The sequence below is a fragment of the Primulina eburnea genome, unplaced genomic scaffold (genome assembly GCF_022965805.1).
Source record: "Primulina eburnea isolate SZY01 unplaced genomic scaffold, ASM2296580v1 ctg1320_ERROPOS1310249, whole genome shotgun sequence".
NCBI classification, from domain to species: Eukaryota; Viridiplantae; Streptophyta; class Magnoliopsida; order Lamiales; family Gesneriaceae; genus Primulina; species Primulina eburnea.
In genome coordinates, this window is record NW_027330849.1 from 157,356 (window position 1) to 179,990 (window position 22,635).

Sequence of the window (22,635 nt, forward strand, 5' to 3'; positions counted from 1 at the left end):
TCGTGAGTATGATAACTTAAATAATTAAAAATAACCTTGCGAAAGCCATCTTCTTTTTTTCTTCTAAAAATTTGATGATGAATAATTTTTAGAGAAGAAGAGAAAGTTGGAGTGATTGAATGTGTTTATGTGATCATATTTATAGGGCAAAAGCTAGCCGTTTTTTACCATTTATGACCGTTGGTGTACAAAAAAATAAAGGTATGTATTTGTATAATTTTATGGTAATAATATGGTATATATAATATTAAACATGTTTAAATAATTATGTATATCATATCATAATATTATAATGAGTGACATAATTTATTTTGTTTAAAAACCTTATAGGCTTTTATACATGTCGTATCCATTACCGGGAGTGTGGGATGTCGTCTTAATATCCTCCCAGGATTTATAACAAGTTTATGAAAAATTTATTTTATTATTTCTAATAATAACATTATATTGTATATTAAATAAATACACAATAAATAAATAATAGTAAAATAAATATAATTACTTTTGTTACCTTTTTCTTCTGTTTGAAGCTTGGAAAAGTATGTAGGACTTTTAGAGCTTCGTGCTGATAACGTGTTGTGAAAAAGTAAAAATTTATGGTAAAAAGCAAAAATCTCTAACTCTCAAAATTTACCAAACTACACACTTTATATTATTTTTTTCTCTACTCAATTGTTATTTTCTTCACAAATGAGAGATCTATTTATAGAGTTTCATTACACATAATCCAAAAATAAATTCATCATTACATACATCATCACACACTAATTTTCAATATTCAATACCTAATTTTACCTAATTTTCAACATTCAACATTCAACATTCAACATACACATTTTAATATTATATTTTCAACATAATTTATTAGGTTTATTATTATATAAAAGCTATAACTCACTTTTTGTGTTTTTTAAAAATACTTTTAAATTTTTATGTTTGTATCAATGAATAAAGATTCGTGATTCAATTATGTATACGAACATATATCTCTATATTATATTTCATACGCATAAATCATAATATAAATATATTAACTTGATATGTTTTTTTCCCTAAAAATTTAAGATTTTTTAAATAAAGTTATTAGGTTTAAAATTTTAAATTAAATATTTTTTGTATGAATTACATTTGTTATAATAATAAAATTGATAGAAACTCCTAAAATATATTGGGAATTTGTTTCTGGAAGTATCATCCATTCCATGGAAAGATGGTTTCCGAGTCAGATACGCGCTTCAATTCAACTTGAAATCACTGTTGAAACCTACCCAAAATTTGTGGCTGTGCAGCCACAGCCTCCATCGAAAGACACGTTCTTTGAGAACTTGTCGTAGAAGCCCGCCGGTGCAGTGGCATCCCACTAATTATGGCCTCCAAAACTGTTGTTATTGCATGGTCTCCCCCATTACCTCATCAAACTACAGTCTACCCTACATGCTCTTTCTCAATTTTCACTCGTATCTAGGTTTCAATGGTTTTTAGGGGTTCTGGAGAAGATGGGCAGTTGGGAATTGGAAACAGTGAGGAGAAAGAATGGGTTTGTGCCATTTCTGCTCTGAGTTCTAGCAACGTTTGCTCTGTAGTGGCCGGCAGCCGTAACTCCCTTGCTATATGTGATGACGGAAAGGTTCTAATTTTGAACTCCTTTATCTTGGTTTTATTGTATTTGATGATATGTCTATACTATGTTTGATAGTGTGCTTGTTTGCTTGATGCTTGTGATGATTTAGTTATTTACATGGGGCTGGAATCAAAGGGGAACACTGGGCCATCCACAGGAAACCAAAAATGAGAATGTTCCCAGCCAAGTCAAGGCACTTGCCAATGTCAAAATTATTCAGGTGTTTCATTGTTTCTTTTCTGTGACTTATTTATTTATTTGTTTTTTTGACAATGGTGTAGACTTTGGCATTCTTTGTAAGTAAAGTGTTCTGGTTTTGATCATAGGCTGCTATTGGTGGCTGGCATTGCTTGGCCGTTGATGAACAAGGTCGAGCTTATGCATGGGGTACGTCTACTGTTTTTGCTCAGTACCTTTTTTTAATGTGTTTACATTTTACAGAGGCCAAGTGAGAGTGGAAAATGTTGAAGTTTCAGCTTTCAAAGTTATTTGTGGTTAATAAGTGGAAATTTTGATCTCGTGCTAGGATAGTTTCGTGATTCATATGTGGACTAAAAAGTAGAGTTAGCTCCTTTTATTTCTGAACGGTGAACCTTCTTCGGTGCAGGTGGGAATGAGTATGGACAGTGTGGTGAAGAACCTGAACGGAAAGAAGACATGGGCAAACCTGTTAGAAGAGATATAATCATTCCACAGCGATGTGTGCCAAGACTTTCTGTTCGTCAGGTGGTTAAACTTCCGTATCTCAGTTTTAAGCATGGAAAATAATCATTTTAATACTTCAATATCAAGCATAGCTGATAATTATTCTTCTAGATGATCTATGATTACCATCGACATTTATTCATGTTTGGCCCCAAAGACTTAGAATTATTTTTTATCAACCCAAGAAGCAGCATTTGACTGTTTTTGCCATGTGTTTGATTTTCTAATGTATATGCAATACGCATGCGCCAAGCCACTAGTCAGATTCACCGGTGACAGTCCTAACTTTTTCACCTCACAGGTAGCTGCTGGTGGAACTCATTCTGTTGTTCTTACCCGAGAAGGACATGTATGGACATGGGGTCAACCATGGCCTCCTGGAGACATGTATGTTTGGTTTACTGAAGTCTGTGATAAATATATTATTTCTTTTCTGATTTTTTCTTATCTGTTACTTGCATTCATTGGATTAAGTAGCTTAGTTAGTTGCTTACACTTGTTTAACGTCAATCAATCTACAGAAAGCAAATTTCGACCCCAGTTCGAGTGCAAGGTCTTGATAGTGTTAGGTTAATTGCAGTAGGTGCATTTCACAATTTAGCTCTTCTTGACGATGGAACTTTGATGGCTTGGGGCAATAATGAGTATGGTCAGCTTGGAACCGGTGATACCTAGCCAAGATCACAACCTATTCCTGTCCAGGGCCTCTCTAATCTTACTTTGGTTTGTGTTACCATCCTCTATATATACTCTGTTGGCCATTAGTTTCCTTTTTCCATTGCATAGAATCTTGTGAGCATTTTATTTTTGCCACCAGTCAGTGATTGTTTCATTATATCAACTTCAACTAACTGTTGTGGTTGATTTTTATAGTAATGATAATTTCTGAACAAAAGACGGTGAATAGAGATGGAATTTTGAAGGTTATACGTTATGAAATTACTGATATCACATTGCAATAACAATTTGGAGTTCTATGGAAAAAAGTATAGTCTAGAACTTACCGTCATAATAAATTTTGAGAAATAGAACATCTTTGATTTTACTTATGGTTGGACTTAAGCGATTCTCTGCATTGTTGTCCAGGTTGATATTGCTGCTGGAGGATGGCATTCTACCGCGTTGACTGATGATGGAGAGGTATATATTATGTCTCTTCATTCAGCTAAAAATTTGTGCATTTGAACACTTGTCGGTGCTTCTATCTAGTTCATGTTATTCTTTAGGTGTATGGATGGGGCAGAGGGGAGCACAAAAGACTTGGATTTGGAGATGACAAGAGCAGCAAAATGGTTCCTCAAAGGGTTCAACTTTTAGTGGGCGAGGACATTGTTCAGGTTCTTACATGTATCAGCATCCTTGTGATTCTTATATTAAAAATTTGTAATGACTTAAATAAAAATGCAACAAACGAAATGCTCCTTCAGCCTTCCATTCATTTCGTTGCTTTCATAAAAATTGAGTAACATCAGTTTTGCGTGACTGCATGTGTGTCATGGTACTTAAAACACCTTAACTCACATTCTTATAGTATCATGAATTTGGGTATAGACTAAGCCAAATTCTAGCTTTTGCTCTTTAAGACTGTGTTGACATATCTATGCTTGTTACGAATTTAATATATCTGTTAATGGCTTCTTTTCTTTTCTTTGTTTTGTGGTTTGTCCCTTTGAGTAATTAGGCAATTTTATGATGTGAACATTTTGTTTTGTTATTTATAGCATGCTTCTTTGGAAAACCAAATATAAAAACTTCTGTTTTTTTTTTTGCAGGTTTCTTGTGGAGGTACTCACTCCGTTGCATTAACGAGGGATGGCTGCATGTATTCAGTAAGTGCTTTACACATCTTTTAATCTTTTTTATGCAAAAATGAATGTACCATCAACCCACCCAGAGGTATACGCTCTTCAGAAAAATAAACAAGCAATATATGCATCTTTTTTATGCATCAAATGGACATACTATCAGCCATTCAGCCCACCAAACGGTATATGCTCTTCAGAAAAATAAACAATCAATATATGCCCTTCAGGAATATAAAAAACAATGTAGATAGCCGCAAACAAAATAAAAATGTTTGGAACATCAACTCTAATGTTATATATTTTCTATCCCTGACCATTTGATATAGGTTTTATGTACATAGTCTTGAATAAATATTGATGAACAAAATTCACCAATTCGACTTAATTCAGTTGAAATCGGAAAGTTCTGTTTTTCTGTTTTGGAACATCACCTCTTGTGGTTATTACAAGGTATTTATTAATGCATCTCTGTAACACTCAATAAATGCTTCGTTTTCTCTCTGCTGTACATTTTTCCGAGTGTTGAAACTCAATCAGGAACCCAAGATGAGCAAAACTTTCTATTTCCAATTCACGTTTAACTTGAATCCAAGTGGTTTTCAAGGCAGTCATGCAAAACACATCTGACTTATCTTGATGCTTGCAGTTTGGACGAGGGGACCATGGACGTTTGGGATATGGACGAAAGGTGACAACAGGGAATCCAGCTGAAGTTCCGATAACAATTCCACCTCCTAAAGGCATCAGCGGCAGTGCAGCTGAAGGCCGGTGGTGTGCTAAACTAGTTGCTTGTGGTGGCCTTCATACTCTGGCGATAGCCGAATGGCACTCTTCTGAGGTGGATCACGAACTCTGAAGCGCTAAAAAGGTAATGGGTCTACGAGAAATGGCCTAGTTTGTTATTTTGTAGTAGAAAACCTTGTATAAGAGATATGGGGTACTGTGAGATACCTTGGATTTGCGTCTTGTACTCTTTCCATCTGCCGTGTAACTTACTAACACTAATATTTGTTTTACAATATTAGTTTTTTGGAGGGGAAAAAATACCCTACTAATTCGCTTTTTGGGTAAATTGCACGATCTAATTGCCATAAATACCATCGGAGGTTTGGGGAACTAAAATGTCCCCTGAAAGATTGTTCTAATCGCCATAAATACTTGCGAGGTTTAAAGAACTACGATGTGTTCCAAAATGTTACGGAAGATTTCTGTTCCCGTCACCGATCTGTCACATCAGTATCACAAAGCTTTACTAGAATAAATAGATATTTTTTGAAGCAACGAAACATCTCTAGTTATCAAAAATCTTGCAATTTTCCACTTCTCACAACTCAGAAATGCCAAGATTCTAATATTCACCACATGATAATCACTTGGTTCAGACTTACACGAACGTTAACCTTGTGAAAACCCGAAAGATTGTGAACTTGGAAATTGTGGTACTATTTTTTGAGGTTCCCTTAACGTTGGTAAGTCGGCCCGAATCTGATGTTAAAGACGCCAGCATGCAGACGAAGCAGGTAGAGTAGTTGGATGAGACCCGATATCGCAATAAACGCTTCTAGTGTTTGCTGTGATTTGCAAGCTTAAAATCAAGAACCGGTGATGGATGCAATGGATATTCTATGTTAATTTAGACACCTTACCAAGCTAGCGTTTACCCGTGTCCTCCCACTATGGTTTGTTTGCAAACCAGGCGCTGTTTCAATTAGCAAAGAGCATATTGTATGTTTAGAACACAAACAAGCTTGGGGAACGCAGGATATGATGCAGGCACGAGCAATTGAAATGCATAATATTTTAGACTATCTTTTGACAACATTAATAATAAACAGATTTTATATGGTGGAGATTGAAGATTAATATATGTGATGCATACCCAAAAGCAAGAGCAGTAATCCCCCAAGAGCAGTAATCCCCCATGAGATAACAACTCAAAAAGCGGGAGCAAACTGTGCCTAGAAATATCGCAAGCAGTTTTGAGATGGTTTTTGGCTGAATAAATATATCAGTTTTATAATTATGTTTTAAAAAGAATTATTTTATGTTATTTTTTAACAGTTCTAAATAATTTCATTATTCATCAATCTACATTAATATGGCACTAGCCACCGAGGCACACGCGTTGCGTGTTTCATTAATATATGAGAATAATATATTAAATCTTCGTGATTTTACAATACCATGAGAGTAAAAACATTTGTACTTGATCCATGAAAAGCCAGAGATTCCAAAGCTTAAATAAATATGTCAAACTCAATTTGTTACCTCACATGATATATGTGTTGATCTTAAAAAATAATATTCTTTTGAAGCAGTAATATCATATCATTAGAAATAATGATAAACTTCAATGTAAAAGAAGTAAAATTTAATAGCACCATTTTGAATTGGTTACCAAATCTGGTTGTTAGAGTAAGGTTATGGGAAACTTTTTTGATTCTTAGGTTAATATGGGCAGCACAATTGGGTGCCTAAGAATTGACATTTAGAAATGGAAAAGAGTTCTTCAGTCAGAAAGTATTGATATGTTGAATGTCTTGTCTTATTATTTACTTTTCTTTATGGTTGTATTCAACAGTTTTGCTGTACCTCACTGACCTTTATCTGCGATTTACTCAATGATGTACGTGTTGAATTTCTTACTTTGTTTTTATTTGGATCATTAATGATTACGAGAAGCAGGTATTTTGGCTAGTTATTTTAGTAATGTTACAACGATCAGCTCCTGTGCCTAAAAGATCTGATGATGCAAAAACAGATTGGCACAATGGACGGGAAATTAAATACGCATCTGCTGATATTGTATGCTTCAGAAACAGGAAATGCCATAGATGCTGCTGAGCAGGTTGGTCGTGAGGCAGAGCGCCGCGGTTGCCCTTCTGTCTCTGTCCTCTCTGTGGATGAGTTTCATCCGGTATACTTCTACTCGTTATTTCAGAACATACCAACTTTCAGTTTTTTTAAATGTTTTGTAGGCTGATTATATTGGTTACTTGGCCAGAGTGACTTACCAAAAAAAGAGAAAGTGATTTTTGTGGTGTCAACCAAAGGACAAGGAGATTTCCCTGATTCTATTAAGGTTTTATTTATGTTTAATGATAATAAATTCTTTGTTTTTGTGCTTAGCTTTAATCCGTCATAATCAAGATTATTTGGCAGGGGTTTTGGAGGTTTTTGCTGCAAAAAAATTTGTCACATGGGTGGCTTAATGGAGTTTGTTATGCCGTTTTTGGATTGGGTGATTCAAGTTACCAAAAATATAATGTAAAGTTTTTATTTTTACTTTATTAAATCATCTTATGACCTTATTTCTAGATCAACACCTTATTACAATTCATGAACTTATTTCTAAAGGAAGGTATTCCTTCATCCGCACTATAAACATGCATTTTTTTGTTGAACATTCAAAATATAATGATGAAAAAAAAAGTGATCTTCTTGATATAATTGGCCTGATCTTATTTTTTTTCAATTTCCATAAATAGAGGAAATTTTTGGTTCTCCTGTTTTCAGATTACCAGGGTGTATTGTTATTGGATAGGTATCATATGTTTGGTTGTAAATTCTCATAATGGAATGTTCCGTCATAATTGTTTTAACAGATTGCATCTTCAAAAAGTTTTTTCCATAATCTTTCCTTGCTTATTAATTCCATGACATAAATGGATTTTATGGTCGTAGTTTGTAGCGAAGAAGCTCGATAAACGACTGTTAGATCTTGGTGCATTGGCAATTATTGAAAGAGGTCTGGGAGATGATCAGCATCCTTCAGGGTACAATATTTATTCACATGATTTTAGATGATTAACCATTAGCTCTTATGAAATTTACAATATGGAATTTACGGTCTTTCCCCGTTTAATTCAATAAAACATGAGAAATGAAAGCACTTCATGTTGTTTGGATTCCAGTGAGATGCAAATTCAACGTCCAAATGGTGTTAGCGTGTAATCAATTTGCAGGGAAACGTGTCAGTTTGCAATAGGACATTTTCGCTGCATTATAAACATTTTATGGATATCAGAGCAATTATGGAGTGTGCATCTAACATTAGGAATTTCACTCCTCCTACCTAATTATTTTCCTCTTATATATGAAGTCAAGTTTAGTGTGCTCGAATAACCTTCTAGTTTTGTGTAGTCCATATATGTGTAGAACACGAAATTTTAGTCTTGATGGTGTATTTTAATGGCTGTGTCATTTGGTACTAATTTTTACTTGCCAAAATGCTTGTAGTATGATGCTAATTGTTCATCTGGCTATTCCTGTGACAATGGCTCTCAGATGATTTGTGCACTTTATGTTGTTTCCTGCATATTTTAAGATATTCAACTTTTTAATTTTCATTTATTCAAATTAATGTGAATATTTTAAATTATTCATTCTCATAAAAGGTTTATGATTGGCATTTCGTTCATAGGTATGAAGGGGCTTTGGATCCCTGGATGTCCTCCTTGTGGAATATATTATATCAAATGAATCCCAAATTACTTCCAAATGGTCCAGTTTTTGTCAATCCAGATGCAGCTTTAATTGATCGACCTAGAGCACAAATTATATAACATGACATCAATGAAGGGGTACCACCAGTTTCAAATGCCACAGGTTACTTGTTTCTTAGATATTTGGTAAACATGAAAGTCCAACAAGTCTTCCATATTTCATTGTTTCATTATTCCTCGATATTATAATGCATTGATGATATCCGAAGTTTTTATTTTATTAGAAATATGTCTATGTTTCTGCCACTATAAGATCGTATTGAAGTGAAAACTCTGTACAGGTTTGAAGTATCTTGAGATGCAGGTTGAGAGGACCCGTTCAATGACTCCTGCAGTACCTTCTGGGAAGAACAGGCCTGAGTGCTTCCTGAAATTGGTATTATCATCATATTTTGTCTTTAGCAGTAAAATAGTTGTCGTGATATTCTGTTTACCTGTTCAGTTGTGCTTTCTTCATCTACAAGTGTTTTGAGTCTTTCAAAACTATTCCGTCAAATTTCAGCAGTATAGCATATCTTTCTTCCTAGGGATAAATCCTTGACTTGAGAATATTTGAAAGTGTGTTTTTCTGACAGAAATAGAAAAGGTTTCCGATCCACAGGAAGCCTGTTTTGACTATAATTTACCCACAACCTACTGACAAGAACACTGATTGTAAATTTGTAATGATGTATATATAGATACCAAAGTTTTTATGAGGCCACACGTGCTTCCAAAAGCAACTTCTTTTGGTTCATGAATTTGATTGGTTACAATATAATGACAAAGCACTTGATCAAACAACTCTTGTCTGTTTGTTCTTGCTTACAACATTCAAATGCTTTTTGTTGTTGGTTGGTTGAGGGGCTGATGGAAGTGTGTTTTAGCTACAGGTTGATCTGGAAACCTTTGACTTGCATTTTGTTTCATGTGCACTGAGTTTTTCCCAGCTAGTTAATTTTCTTAAGAAATGCTTGGGTACTAGAGGGATGAGTTGATTTGTTTTTTTAAGTTCATCTGTCTATTTGAAACTCATGTGCAAGGTATATAAGTATCCATAGGTTACACATGCTCCTACCGGTAAACATGAGTATTGAGTTGCTTGAAAATATGATAGATATGAACAGTTATCATATATATCGAATTTGCACCTTAGTGATCAAGTTTGTTTGTAATTATAGACCAAGAATCTTCGATTAAGTAGAGAGGGCAGTGGGAAGGATGTGCGCCACTTTGAGTTCGATGCTGTTTCATCTGTAAGTCATGCTAAACATTCTCAAATAGGCAGTTGTCCGTTTTATTTTATGGTTAAAACCATACATATGTTCTTTTCTATTAATGTGTTGTGTTCATGTCTGCAGTCAATAGAATATGAAGTGGGCGATGTTCTTGAGATTCTTCCAGGTCAAAGTTCCGCCGCAGTAGATGCTTTCATACAGCGTTGTAATTTGAACCCTGAGTCTTACATAACTGTATGTAGTTCTCCATTTGAATTTCTTTATCGGTGCTTTTTCTTGAAGATTTTTTCAGTGTTTTCCGTGTGCCAATATCACAAATGTAATACTATCCCCTCTTGATCGTTCCTTTAATACTTTTTTCTATGTCTTGTTTAATCATCAGTTGTCCATACATGTTACACGGACCACTGGACTCTTGCATTGGTTACCATGATAATTTTATTATTGGATTTGAATATATGCATTGTATTCGCAATAAAAGGAAAGCCAAGAAGGGATTTGGAGCTTTGAAGTTAGACATGAGCAAAACATATGACCACGTAGAATGGAGATACTTGGAAGCCATCATGCTGAAGTTAGGCTTCGCTGCGAGTTTTGTAAGGCTGATCTTAAAATGTATATCTATTGTCTCTTATTCATCCGTGTTAATCACAATACTTATGGTAAGCTGATCCCAAAGCGTGGTATTCGTCAAGGTGATCCTTTATCTCCATATCTATTTGTTTTATGTGCTCAAGGACTTTCGGCCATATTATCTCTTGCGGTGCGAAATAAACTGTTTCAAGGAGTTAAAATTGCCCATAATTGTCAAGAAATCTCTCACTTACTGTTTGCAGATGATAGCTTAAACTTCTTTCGTGCTAAGGAAACAGAGTGCATACAGCTTCGAAGATGTTTGAGAGTTTATGAAATAGCTTATGGACAAAGAGTAAATTATGATAAATTGGCCCTCACCTTCAGTCCGAGTGTTTCTTTGGATACTATAAATGCAATCCAGACTACCTTCTCTATACTTGTGGTTCAAGGCCATGAAATTTATTTGGGCCTTCCTACGTTCTCTCTTCGTAGTAAGCGCATTCAATTCTCTAATCTTCGTGAAAGACTTATCAAGAAGATCAATGGCTGGGCATCACGGTTTTTCTTTGCTGTAGGAAAAGAAACTCTGATTAAATCAATCTTGCAAGCCATACCCTCTTATGCAATGTCCTGCTTTAAGCTACCTATTTTATTATGCCATGAACTGGAGCAGTTGTGCGCTAAATTTTGGTGGAATAAAACAACCGATGGAGAGGGAATGCATTGGGCTAGCTGGAGGAAATTATGTAGACCGAAACAATATGGAGGTATGGGGTTTCGTAATCTCTCTGAATTTAATCGTGCTTTTCTTGCTAAACAGGTATGGAAAATTATTACGGATCCTTCCTCGCTTATGGCACAAACGCTCAAATCTCGATATTTTAAAGATTGTGACATTATGGATGCTATTTTAGGATCGAATCCATCCTACATATGGCGATCGATCCTTTGGAGTCGAGATCTTATTCAAAAAGGATTAATGTGGAGAGTGGGGAATGGATACCACATCAATGCACTTATTGATCGTTGGATTCCTAATCTCTTTTCTGGGAAAAGCTCGATGACAGGCTCAAGTGGTTGAGTAAGGTTCAAGAACTTATTTCATGTGACAGAACGTGGAATGAAGTTGAGGTACGCTCCAAATTTCCTACGTTCGAAGCAGAATGTATTCTTGATATACCTCTGAGAAATCAGCACACTAAAGATGATAGATTCTGGAAGTGGGGAAAGAAAGGCAATTACACAGTTAAATCAGGCTACTTGGCTCAAATTGGATGCTTCGATCCACATGAATCTCTATCGCATTCTCGTTGGAAAAGCGGTGGAAAAAGATTTGGCAGCTAAACATCCCACATAAAGTTCGAATATTTTTTTGGTGTGCGAGCAATGAATTAATTCCCACTTAACTGAACTTGTTTAGAAGACATTTACATACCAATAGATGTTGTTTTTATTGTAGCTCTTCGAATGCTTCAACAAGCCATTGTCTAATCTTTTGCCCCCTTGTAAGGCATATCTAGAAAGGTACGCTTTTTTGGCCATATCTAAAGAAATGTGGTGTGTTGTCGTTTATATCATGTGAGTTGTGCCTAATGGATCAAGTTTCACCTGCTGAATTTGAATTGTTTGCAATGCTGGCTTGGGAAATTTGGAAAGAGATTTGTATTTTAAAACATAATAGCTATATTCCCAACAAATGTATTAAAGTTGAGTGGGTTATGTCGTATCTTGAGCAATTTAGAACAGCTAGATGTGCTTGAAATTTAGCTTCAGGGGAGGTGCAGAGTAGCAGGGATATGAGGTGGGTGCCTCCTCCGTTGGGGCAGTGGCGACTTGATGTCGATGCTGGGTTTAATGATACTGTTGGTAAATATAGTGTGGGTGCTGTGATTCAAAATCATTTTCGAATTATTTTTGCTGCCTCAGCCATTGGCATACGAAAACCAGGATCAGTGTTGGAGGCAGAACTCTCGGCTATTCATTTTGGTTTGATGCTTGCTGTGAGAGGTAACTTTTCTTTTGTTTGGGTTTTCTCGAACTCCTGTAATGCTGTTAAAGAGGTGACGTCGAAGTCTGAGGCTCGCAACCATCAAGGACTGTTAGTCTTGAACATATTGGATATTTTTACTTCTGGTAGATTTAAAAAGTTAGATCATGTTAGTAGAAATGCAAACAAGTTAGCGCACTGTTTAGCGCGTTTTGCTTTATCTCATCTGTGAAGGCCCGAAAATACTTGCTTGAAAATTTGCGGAAAATTTAAAATTTTCTTTTAAAAATAACTGAAATTGCCTCGTTCATAATTAAACTGATAAACAAAGTCAAAGTTTAAAATATCGCAGCGGAAGAAAAATAAAGTTGCCAAAAATCACAATTTAAAATTATCCAACAACTGATAAAAAAATAGTTTGAGAAATAAAATAACAACTGCTGCACTGAGGTCCTCGGGTGCCACTACTGCCGACCCAAGCTGACTCACTGGTCCCCGCCCTCAGCCCTAGCCTCATCAACACCTACAACAATCAAGTCTAGTGAGCCTAAAGACTCAGCATGCATATATCGCAGGTAACGAGTAAAATCTGAAGTAAAAATACTCATGGGATATGCTGAAAATAATCTGTACTGAGCAATTAAATTACGTGCATAGCTGAACTGAAAATCACAGTAAAAATATTTGCTCCTTGGAGCCTGTACTGAAATAACTGGTAAAATTTTCTGTTGAGATTATGTTTTACGCCTGTGGCCACTGCACTAAGCTAAATCTGATCGGTAACTGGCTACCGGGGAGGCTGAAGCTATCTAAGCTGGCCGGTCACTGGCGACCGGGTGGTACCACACTGGACTGATCGGTCACTGGCGACCGTCTAAAATATCACTCCCACATAGTGAATGAACCACAAGCCATATCGCATAAATCTCAAAAATAATCATTTTCTATTTAATGCACGTAAAATAATTAACTGGCATAATGAAAATTTCTTGTATTAAAATCATGTACTCGCGATATTTAAAAATATCTATATGGCTTGATTGAAGAGTGAAAGAAGATATAAACATGCCTTGGTTTGTTTTGACAGAAAAACAAACGAATAACGACGCGGCGCGGCGGAGACCGAGTGCTCTTCACTTTCTCACTTAATTCCTTTAAATTAAGCATGCACCATAAATATTATAATTGCGTAAAAATCGTAAACGTGATGCATGAACATTTCAAAAATATTATGATTTGTGCTCAGGGCGCTGCTATGACTAAAATCTCACCCCGGGTGCAAAATGACCATTTTGCCCCTGGAAACCCAAAAATTATTGTTTCAACCCTGGACCTCTAAAATTTCCCGAAGCTTACCAAACTCCTTAAAATAATCCAAAACATTTTTAAAAATATTCCCAGACGTAATTCGAGCCCAAAATACAACTTAATCTAATTGTTTTTAAAACTTGAACCGGGGTCCCGGTTTTAACCCGAATTAAACCGAAACTCAATCAAATTATTCCCAACTTTTTACCATATCTTACAACCACTTAATAGGTCCTAAATTACTGTCATTTAGCGGCTAAACCTCGGCTGAAATTTCCAGATTCTGAAACCAACTCTCGGCCCTTTCTTGTTGCGCCACCTTGCATTATTCTATCTCTTAACCCACGCCATCATCTAATCACCGATGCACCAGCTCATAGCCCACTTAACATGGACCTAGATTAGACTCTAATGAACCTCATTTAACCACACAATCGGCCTCATGCAACCTCCACTAACACCTCACCCGCTAGACACCAAAAGTGGCTCCCCCGACTCTCCTTGCATTCGGTACCAATGTCTCACTCAAGAGATCGGTCCAGCAGTGCTAGGACTATACCAGGACATGGTTCGGACCCATCATGAGTAGATCCATCGCCTGGACTCATCCTGGCACCGCCGGTTCCTCCCCTTAGCCCTCGATCTACTACAACCAAGCCTCTCCATGGCACGCTACTCTCAGTCCTACCCTTGAAGCGATCAGCAGCCAACCTAGGCTCCAAAACAGTACCTGAACACCACGAGTAACTCCTAGACAACCAAGAACAGCGGCCCCTTGCAAGAAACTCAGAAAAATCGTGAGCACCGAAAAAGAATGTAAGGGAGGTTAGTTCGATTATGGGTGTGTGGGCAGTGCCCACACCCCATATGAGTGGTTGAGATTCCATCTCATGGGGAAAAAAATTAAAAAAAAATAAAATTGGGCCAGAAAAAATTCTGGCCCTTGGATGTACCCCTGCAGGCAGTGCCTGCAGGGGTAGGATGAAATAATCCGATGAAAGGTATGGTGGAAATCCTTTGCAAGACAAGAGGCCACCGACGGTTTTTTTTTTTATTTTTATGAAGAACAGCCCTGAATTCGAGAGAGGAGGCAGCTGGGGTAGGGTGTCGGCTGATAAAGTCTTTAGGTTTAGGGTTAAGTGTGTTTAGGTAGATTATTATATAGAGAAAATAATAATTAATGGGCTCTAATTAAATAATTAAAAGTTTAAAAGAGTTTTAAGCCCAAAAAGCTTAAAAGTAGGCCCATTAAACCCGAACACACTCCCGTAAAATATTTCGAGTTGAAAAGATTTTTAAAATGTTAGCTGAACCCTTAAAAAATCTCCCGATTCGCTAAAATTTACGTACCGTTAAAAATAAAGTCTCGCGGGTAAAAATACCCTAATAAAATCTTATTTTAGAAAAATACACTTAAAAGGCTCTAAATAATTTATAAAAATTAATCGTGAACTAAAATAATTTTTCCTGAAAATTCCCTGGTCTTCGATCCTCGATCGAGCGTGAAATGCAACTTAAAAAATCTTAATGCACGAACTTTTGAAATGTAATGAAATAAACATGCTAGAATACCACTTCTTAAATAAATCTTTATTAGCTTAACACAATTCTCCATCTCCAGTCCGACCTCACTTATTTAACTGAAACAACAAACTACTGAACTGAATTAATAAAATAATTAACTTCAAAGAAATGCATTAAAATAAACATGCACTGAAGTCAATTAAATTTTTAAAATAATAGAATTATGCATGGCTTGTATGCAGTCTAAAAATCCGGGTTCTACATCATCCTTCTCGTTCATGTTGGATGGAAGATTTTTACCCATCGTGATTGATGGATTTAGCTACTGTTGATTTAATTAATGTATAATATCTGATTTCCTCACAAAAAAAAGTGATTCGAATTCTCTCAAACTGACACGAAACTAGTCCGAACATCGCACTGATAATAATTAATAACACAAGGGAGGTAAACCCAAAAAATTTGGAAGTTGATTCAAGAGGCAAACCCAAAAAATTTCTATAAGACACATGAAAATTTAAAAGTCTCTTCGTCCAGTTAAGAGGGTCTGCCTGGATCATACCAAAAAGGGGAACAATAACTCAGAAAATCTTACTAAGATAAGTTCCCTCCACTCTGCTGCCACAAATTAATGATATCAGTAGCTTGATTGAGCAGAACAACCATCTGTTTCTGGGAAATCCAAGGCTTACTCTCCAGAAAAATTTTAAGCTCTTCCCACGCATCTTTCCTCGGCCAAAAATAATATGGGCTCAAAGGAACAGTCCCATGACCTCCCGCAATCACTTGATCTAAAGCTATCCCTATGTTCTTTTCCATCCAAACGAATTTCAAAACCAGCCTCGGTCCCTCCATAGGCATCACCACAACTCGCAGTTTCTTCTTTACTTTTTTATTATTGTCAAGATCATGATTATTATTATCCAAGATCAATGATTCATGAGTGGTAGAGGGAGATGAAACACGGATTTTGAAGGGTTCGAGTTTGATTTTGCTGGGTTGGGGTTGATGATAAGAAAAAGGTGGAGTCTTTCTTCAAGGTAAAAAATATTGGATCTCTGGGGAGTTTTGATTTGAGAAAAAGGTCTAAGTGGATTCTCGTTGTGGGTTGAGACTTGAGAGCACACCGGTGTGAACATCTTGTCCTCCGCTGGCAGAATTATTCGAGGGAGAAGAAAATGGCTTTGGGGACTGCGCTTGTTCAACTGCGCTCGTACTCTTAATAAATAACTAGTAACCGTGGCTAATATATTAAATATTTATGATATTAAAACATAATGACGTCACAACATAAAGAAAAGAGTTTATTTTTCACGGTGGTTAGTTTGGAGAAGAAATAATATTATTTTTCACGTGAGCAGTTTCCTTATGACAGTGAATATAATATTATTTGTTAAGAAAAAATATAATATAAAAAATGAAAAGTGTAAAATAAGAAAGAAAGTTGGTGTTCTCATAGAGCGGTTATTATTAGGGGCTCAACTATAATAAAATAGTAAATAGTAAATATAAAAAATTAAAAAGGGTAAAACAGGAAAGAAAGTTGGTGTCTTCACAGAGCAGTTATTATTAGGGTCTCATACTTAATATAATAGTATAGATAATTTTCATTTTTTAACTTTTACAAAAATACAGTTTATTTTTTTCCTTCATAATTTATAGATAGATAATTATTGTTTCCCAAATTTGTTTCATCGTACAACATTTTAAGACAACTGTATTTTCCTTCCAAACATCATATATACACTAGTAACCGTGGCACACACGTTGCGTGTGTCCTAAATACATGTGGCTAATATATTAAATATTCATGATATTACAACATAATGACGTCACAACATAAAGAAGAGAGTTTATTTTTCACGGTGGCTAGTTTGAAGAAGAAATATTAGCCGAAACCTCATAATTTCCCCTGATTTGATTAAATTTGCGTACCGTTAAAAATAAAGTATTGCGAGTAAAAATACCCAAATAAAATGTCATTTTTGAGAAATACCCTTAAAAATACCTTAACTTAATTTATAAAAATAAATCGTATAATAAAATAATTTTCCTGAAAATTTTCCGGTCTCCGATCCTCGTTTGAACGTGAAATGAATCTAGAAATTCTAATGCATGAATTTCATGGATTAAATCCTATCATGCATTAATTATGCCTAAAATGCATAAAAATAATTAAACATAAATTAATGAAATAAACATACATTTAATGCTTTAAAAACAATTAAATAAAATACCAAAGAAATTTAATAACTTGCATGCATGACAACTTTATAAAATATATTTAATAGCATGCTAAATTACCACTTCTTAAATAAGTCTTTATTAACTATCTCAATACTCCATCTCCAGTCCGGCCTCACTTATTTAACTGGAAAGATAACAATTAAACTACTGCGTAAAATAAATAAATTTAAAGAAAAGAATTTAAATACTCATACGATAAAAATCATTTTAATTTTAAATACTAGAATTATGCATGGCTTATACGCAGTCTAATTTACGGGTTCTACAATCCTTCCCCCCTTGAAAGAAATTTCGTCCTCGAAATTGGCTTATCCTTGATAAACAAAAAGTTTAGACTCTTAATTCTAGAATCTTAATAATCCACGCTTCCGATGCGCTACTTTGATTAAATATTAAGGTATCCTTACGTCTCCTCAATAGTCAATCATTAATAAATTTGTCTACCAAAATCCTCGTTGTGAATCGCAACTTAAAACAACTTATGGTGACTTAGTTCTATTCAACGATAGCCCCAAATTTTGAATTACCTCGCAATTCTTCTTTCTAGAAATGGATGTCCGAACTTATCGCACCTTACTTTTCTTATACTATACTCGTAATATTCATCGACTTATTATATTAGCATTTATACAGTTCGACTTAAGAAACCTTTGTACCAAAATTTACTGATCGACTACTATTCTCAGTAGAACGCTTAAAGGCTACACCTTATTTCAACCTCATAGTAGTATTAGCCTAAAATCCTGAAATCGAATCTTTATCTTACGACACTATAACTTATTATTTACAAGTGCATCCCGGGTGTGAAATCGTTGTAAATCTTAAACCTCGAATAACGTTAATCCATAAAACTCAATTATACAACATTGACCTTCTACCTCAATAATAACACTTCTAGCATCAATTACCTGCTCAACTATCCTCTTCCCAATTACAATCTAGTTGAGGCCTGAGACTCTGAACTTCCTCATTGGAACAAGTGTCGCATTCTTATGTATCCTTAATGCTTACTTAATTTTAGCATATAAACTTAATAAGTTAGCCCAAGGTAACATTAGACCAACTTTAATAAATCAATTTCACTTATAACCCATAGAATTCTAGAATCCCCATATCAAGATTTTAGATTTCTTACTTGATAAAAAAAAATCTTAATATTCATCAATTGATAACTTATATTGAACACAACTAATTCCTTTTTTTTTTTTTTAATTTCACCCAAAATTTCCGTATGAACAAATATCCCATAAATTTGAAATTCAGACTTACCTAATCCAAATAGCTTTGAATAAAATAATTCCAATACACATATCCGTTTAGTCCCAAGTTTGTTAAAGACTTCCAAAATTTCTCAAGACAAGGTGTCTACCTCACCTCTTACGTGCGTCTACCAATTAAACTAACCATCATCGTACCCAACTTCCCAAAATTTTAAAATTCTCACAAGGTATAATCTTAATTGTTAAGATCATGACTAAAACTTGTGACACATCAAACTTATGTTCCCAAAAATTTACTAACTCAATGTTTATTCTTATAGCTTAACTAACCGATCAAATTTACCTTAAATCATCATCACTTTAAATTCTTAATTTGCCACAACATTATTTCACTAACGCTTAAAATTTCACGCCTAAGATTGATTCATCCTACAATGTCCTTGGTTACCATTCATTATACCTTATAACCCAAACATCTAAATATTCTATATTTCCTTCGAGCCTAAATAACCGAAAATTCCTACCATTTAAACCGTTCAATTCTCACTTACTACTAAATAAGTTCTCAAGTTTCTTAAAATTGTAGATTAATTCTTACTCTCCTCGAATATCATCCAATTTTTTTTTTCCTAAATCTCGAAATTCCACAATTACCCATTAGTTCTCAGTATTCCCAATTTCATTTTATAGATTTCCCGTATCATAAGGTTCAATAGCCTTAAGTTTATTAAACCCGAAATTAATTCCCATAACACGTCTTACATTTCTATAAATACTTAAAATCCCAAGTGTTCCTCAAACGTTCGCATTTAATCCTTAAAATTTTGAAAATTGCAATCTGACCCTTACAGTTCTCCAAATTTACAATTTTGGCCCTACAACTCTCCGAAATTTGCATCATTGTCCCCATAAAATTTTTTCATTTTTACCTCATTAAACTTTTAGATTCTCGAACTCGAAATTCAATCCCAAAATTTGGTAAATTCGAAAATAGTCCCTTAGAATTTTATTTTTGAACTTAGGTCCTCAAATAATTGGTTATTACAATTAGGTCCTTAAAATTCTCAACTCCTGCAATTCAATCCTCAAATCCAACTATGTAGGGCATGCATCCTAAATAAATTATCATAATTAATCTTACTTTTCCATAGATACCTAAAATCCTCAAATTGTACATTTATAATCCTACTGCTTGTCGTAGTCTTCGAATCGCTGTTGCTTAGGAAATCCTCAAAAATTTACTCGACTAGCAACCAAGAACCATTAATAATTTCTTAGAAATTCTACAAGTCTCAAAAGCATTCATAATTTTTAAGTTTATTTATGGCCCATAAATAGAACATCAGTACTACTAACCCAAAAATTAATATAGTCAAATAATTTACGACCTCTCTTAATTCACAATAGCAAAATTCTCATTTATGTCCGGTGGGGGGTGGAGGTGCATTTCCCTCCTGCCTCTGATGCTCACCGTCCTCATGACGGCGCTCATCATCCCTCGCGCGCTCAACAAGGCGTCTAGGAGGCATATTGTTCCATACATATAACCCAAACGTAACCAACATGAATAATTCCCTAATTTCTTTAAATTTAAGTAAATACTGAATAAGAAAATATGAACGTAAAATATTTCATGAAATCATGCTGTTAAAATAATTCATGCTTTAAATAAAATGCGTAAATGTAAAACTTACACACCGAAGACGTGACTTCGTGAGCTTCTCGTGGTCAGTAGTAGTGTAACCCTTTACAAGAACATAGGCTCTGATACCAGCTGAAACGGCCCGAAAATTCGTGCTTGAAAATTTGCGGAAAAATTAAAAATTTTCTTTTAAACTAAACGGAGAATCAAATTCATAAAATAAACTGTTAAATAATGTTTAATGTTTAAAAAAATAGTAGCGGAAGAATTTAATGTTTGCAAAGTAACAATTTAAAATAATTCAACAAGAGATAAATGTTTGAGCATAAAAATCGTAAGTGCTGAAAATGAGGTACTCGGGTTCCACTACTGCCGACCCAAGCTAGCTCACTGGTCCCCGCCCTCGGTCCCGACATCATCAGTACCTACAACAATCAAGTCTAGTGAGTCTAAAGACTCAACATGCATATATCGTAAATAACGAGAAATAATATAGTAAAATTTGCATGGGGTAAAAATATCATGTCATATCAGGAGTCATAAAGTGAAAATACTTCGCCATAAACAATTATAATACGTGCATAACTAAACTGAACATCGTAGTAAAAATGGTTGCTCCATCGAGCCCTGTCATAAATATCAAGTAATAATTTTCTGGTGAGATTATGGTATCCGCAAGTGACCACTGCACTAATATAAACTGCAAAATGACCGGTGACTGGCGACCGGACCGATAACTGGCGATCGGATTTAAATATGCTCGTCTGATCAGACAAAATGCCACAGTATACTGGGTGGTACAAACTGAAACTGACCGGTAACTGGCGACCGGATTTACAAAGTCTCCCATGATAGTGCTACGGCAACAAGCAATATCGCATAAATCTCAAAAATGAACATTTTAAATTTCTATGCACGTAATATAATTAAATGGTATCATCAAATCTGAAAAATTTCAATCTCCTGTATTAAAATCATTTACTTGCGATAATTTAAAAATATCTATATGACTTGATTGAAGAGTCAAAAGAGATATAAACATGCCTTGGTTTGTTTTGACAGAAAACAAACGAAATAACGACGCGGCGCGGCGGAGACGGAGTGTTCTTCCTTAATTCCTTTAAACTAAGCATGCACCATAATTATTATAATAGCGTAAAAATCGTAAACGTGATGCATGAACATTTAAAAATATCATGATTTGTGCTTAGGACGCTGCTAGGACCAAAATCTCGTCTCGTGTGCAAAATGACCATTTTGCCCCTGAAAACCAAAAAAATTATCGTTTCACCCCTGGACCTCTAAAATTTACCCGAAGCTTACCAAACTCCTTAAAATATTCCAAAAACATTAATAAAAGCATCGCTAGACATAAATTAGAGCCCAAAACAAAACTTAATCGATTTGTTTTAAAACTTGGACCGGGGTCCCGATTTTAACCCGAATCGAATCAAAACTTACCCGAATTTTTCCTTAACTTTTTATCATATTTTAAAAACACTATAATGATTCTAAAATCTTATCCCCATGCCATTAAACCTACGGCTGATGGTCCAACAAGTGAAAAAAATCTCGGCCACTCCCACTTGCAATATCATTCATCCTATACATGGCTCCACCCTATGTCATTATCTCAATACAACACATGTCCCCCATTTCCTCACCTTCGGTCCTCTCTAAACCCACCACATGGACCTAGCTTTATTACACACCATTAGGCACTTAATGACTCCATCTAAACTACCGAAACCAAACAAAACCGCAGCTTAACCCAAAACCACTCAAAACGCGGCTCCTCTCCTAAGTCCGCTCGATCAAGTGCAGGGACGGTCCCAGCAGGGATCGAGCCACCATCAGCTTTTACTCGGGCCCTTCACAGCCTGGCTCAAGCCTCGGTATGCCCTTGCACCGCTGGTCCCAACCCATCACGCGATCTCCTTCACCCAGTGCCATGACTTCAAGGATTACGCTCCTCTCTCGCCCAACTCACCGCACCCCGATCTAGCTTGCAAGCCCTCCTACTCTCGGTGTAACAGCCCTTCCACACCACACGCAGCAGCCCCCTTGCAATAGTTTAAACAAAGCGTGAGTGGGATGAGAAAACATGCACGAATTTGAACAAACATGAGACATCTTCACGCTACTGGATTGGATCGAGAGATATCATACACAAATGCATACACAACAGTAATATTGAACATGAATGATGCCAAAACAGAGATACGAGGCGTGCCTTAAGATGTAAAGACTCGAGGAGAATGAGGAGAAGAGCGCCGGG

At 35.5% G+C, this 22,635-nt stretch overlaps 2 protein-coding genes and 1 pseudogene across 2 annotated transcripts; 2 read left to right on the top strand and 1 right to left on the bottom strand.

Annotated features, from left to right (window-relative positions):
- Positions 1-1,232: 1,232 nt before the first annotated feature.
- On the top strand, positions 1,233-5,186 carry LOC140820662 (ultraviolet-B receptor UVR8-like; annotated as a pseudogene).
- Positions 5,187-12,021: 6,835 nt separating this feature from the next.
- Positions 12,022-12,648, top strand: LOC140820657 (uncharacterized). The gene is made up of 2 exons (XM_073180975.1): positions 12,022-12,091; positions 12,197-12,648. Exons 1-2 carry the CDS (start codon positions 12,022-12,024, stop codon positions 12,646-12,648), a joined length of 522 nt encoding a protein of 173 aa, XP_073037076.1.
- Positions 12,649-15,706: 3,058 nt separating this feature from the next.
- Positions 15,707-17,152, bottom strand: LOC140820658 (small ribosomal subunit protein cS23-like). The gene is made up of 2 exons (XM_073180976.1): positions 17,148-17,152; positions 15,707-16,281 (listed from the first exon to the last, which is right to left on the bottom strand). Exons 1-2 carry the CDS (start codon positions 17,150-17,152, stop codon positions 15,843-15,845), a joined length of 444 nt encoding a protein of 147 aa, XP_073037077.1. The 3' UTR covers positions 15,707-15,842.
- Positions 17,153-22,635: the final 5,483 nt, after the last annotated feature.

What these genes read in the sequence shown, in the direction of transcription:
- LOC140820657 (XM_073180975.1), top strand. Translation starts at nt 12,022, where the DNA reads ATGGATCAAGTTTCACCTGCTGAATTTGAATTGTTTGCAATGCTGGCT. An exon ending in GGAAATTTGGAAAGAGATTT is followed by an intron (nt 12,092 to 12,196) that starts GTATTTTAAAAC and finishes CTTGAAATTTAG; the next exon opens with CTTCAGGGGAGGTGCAGAGT.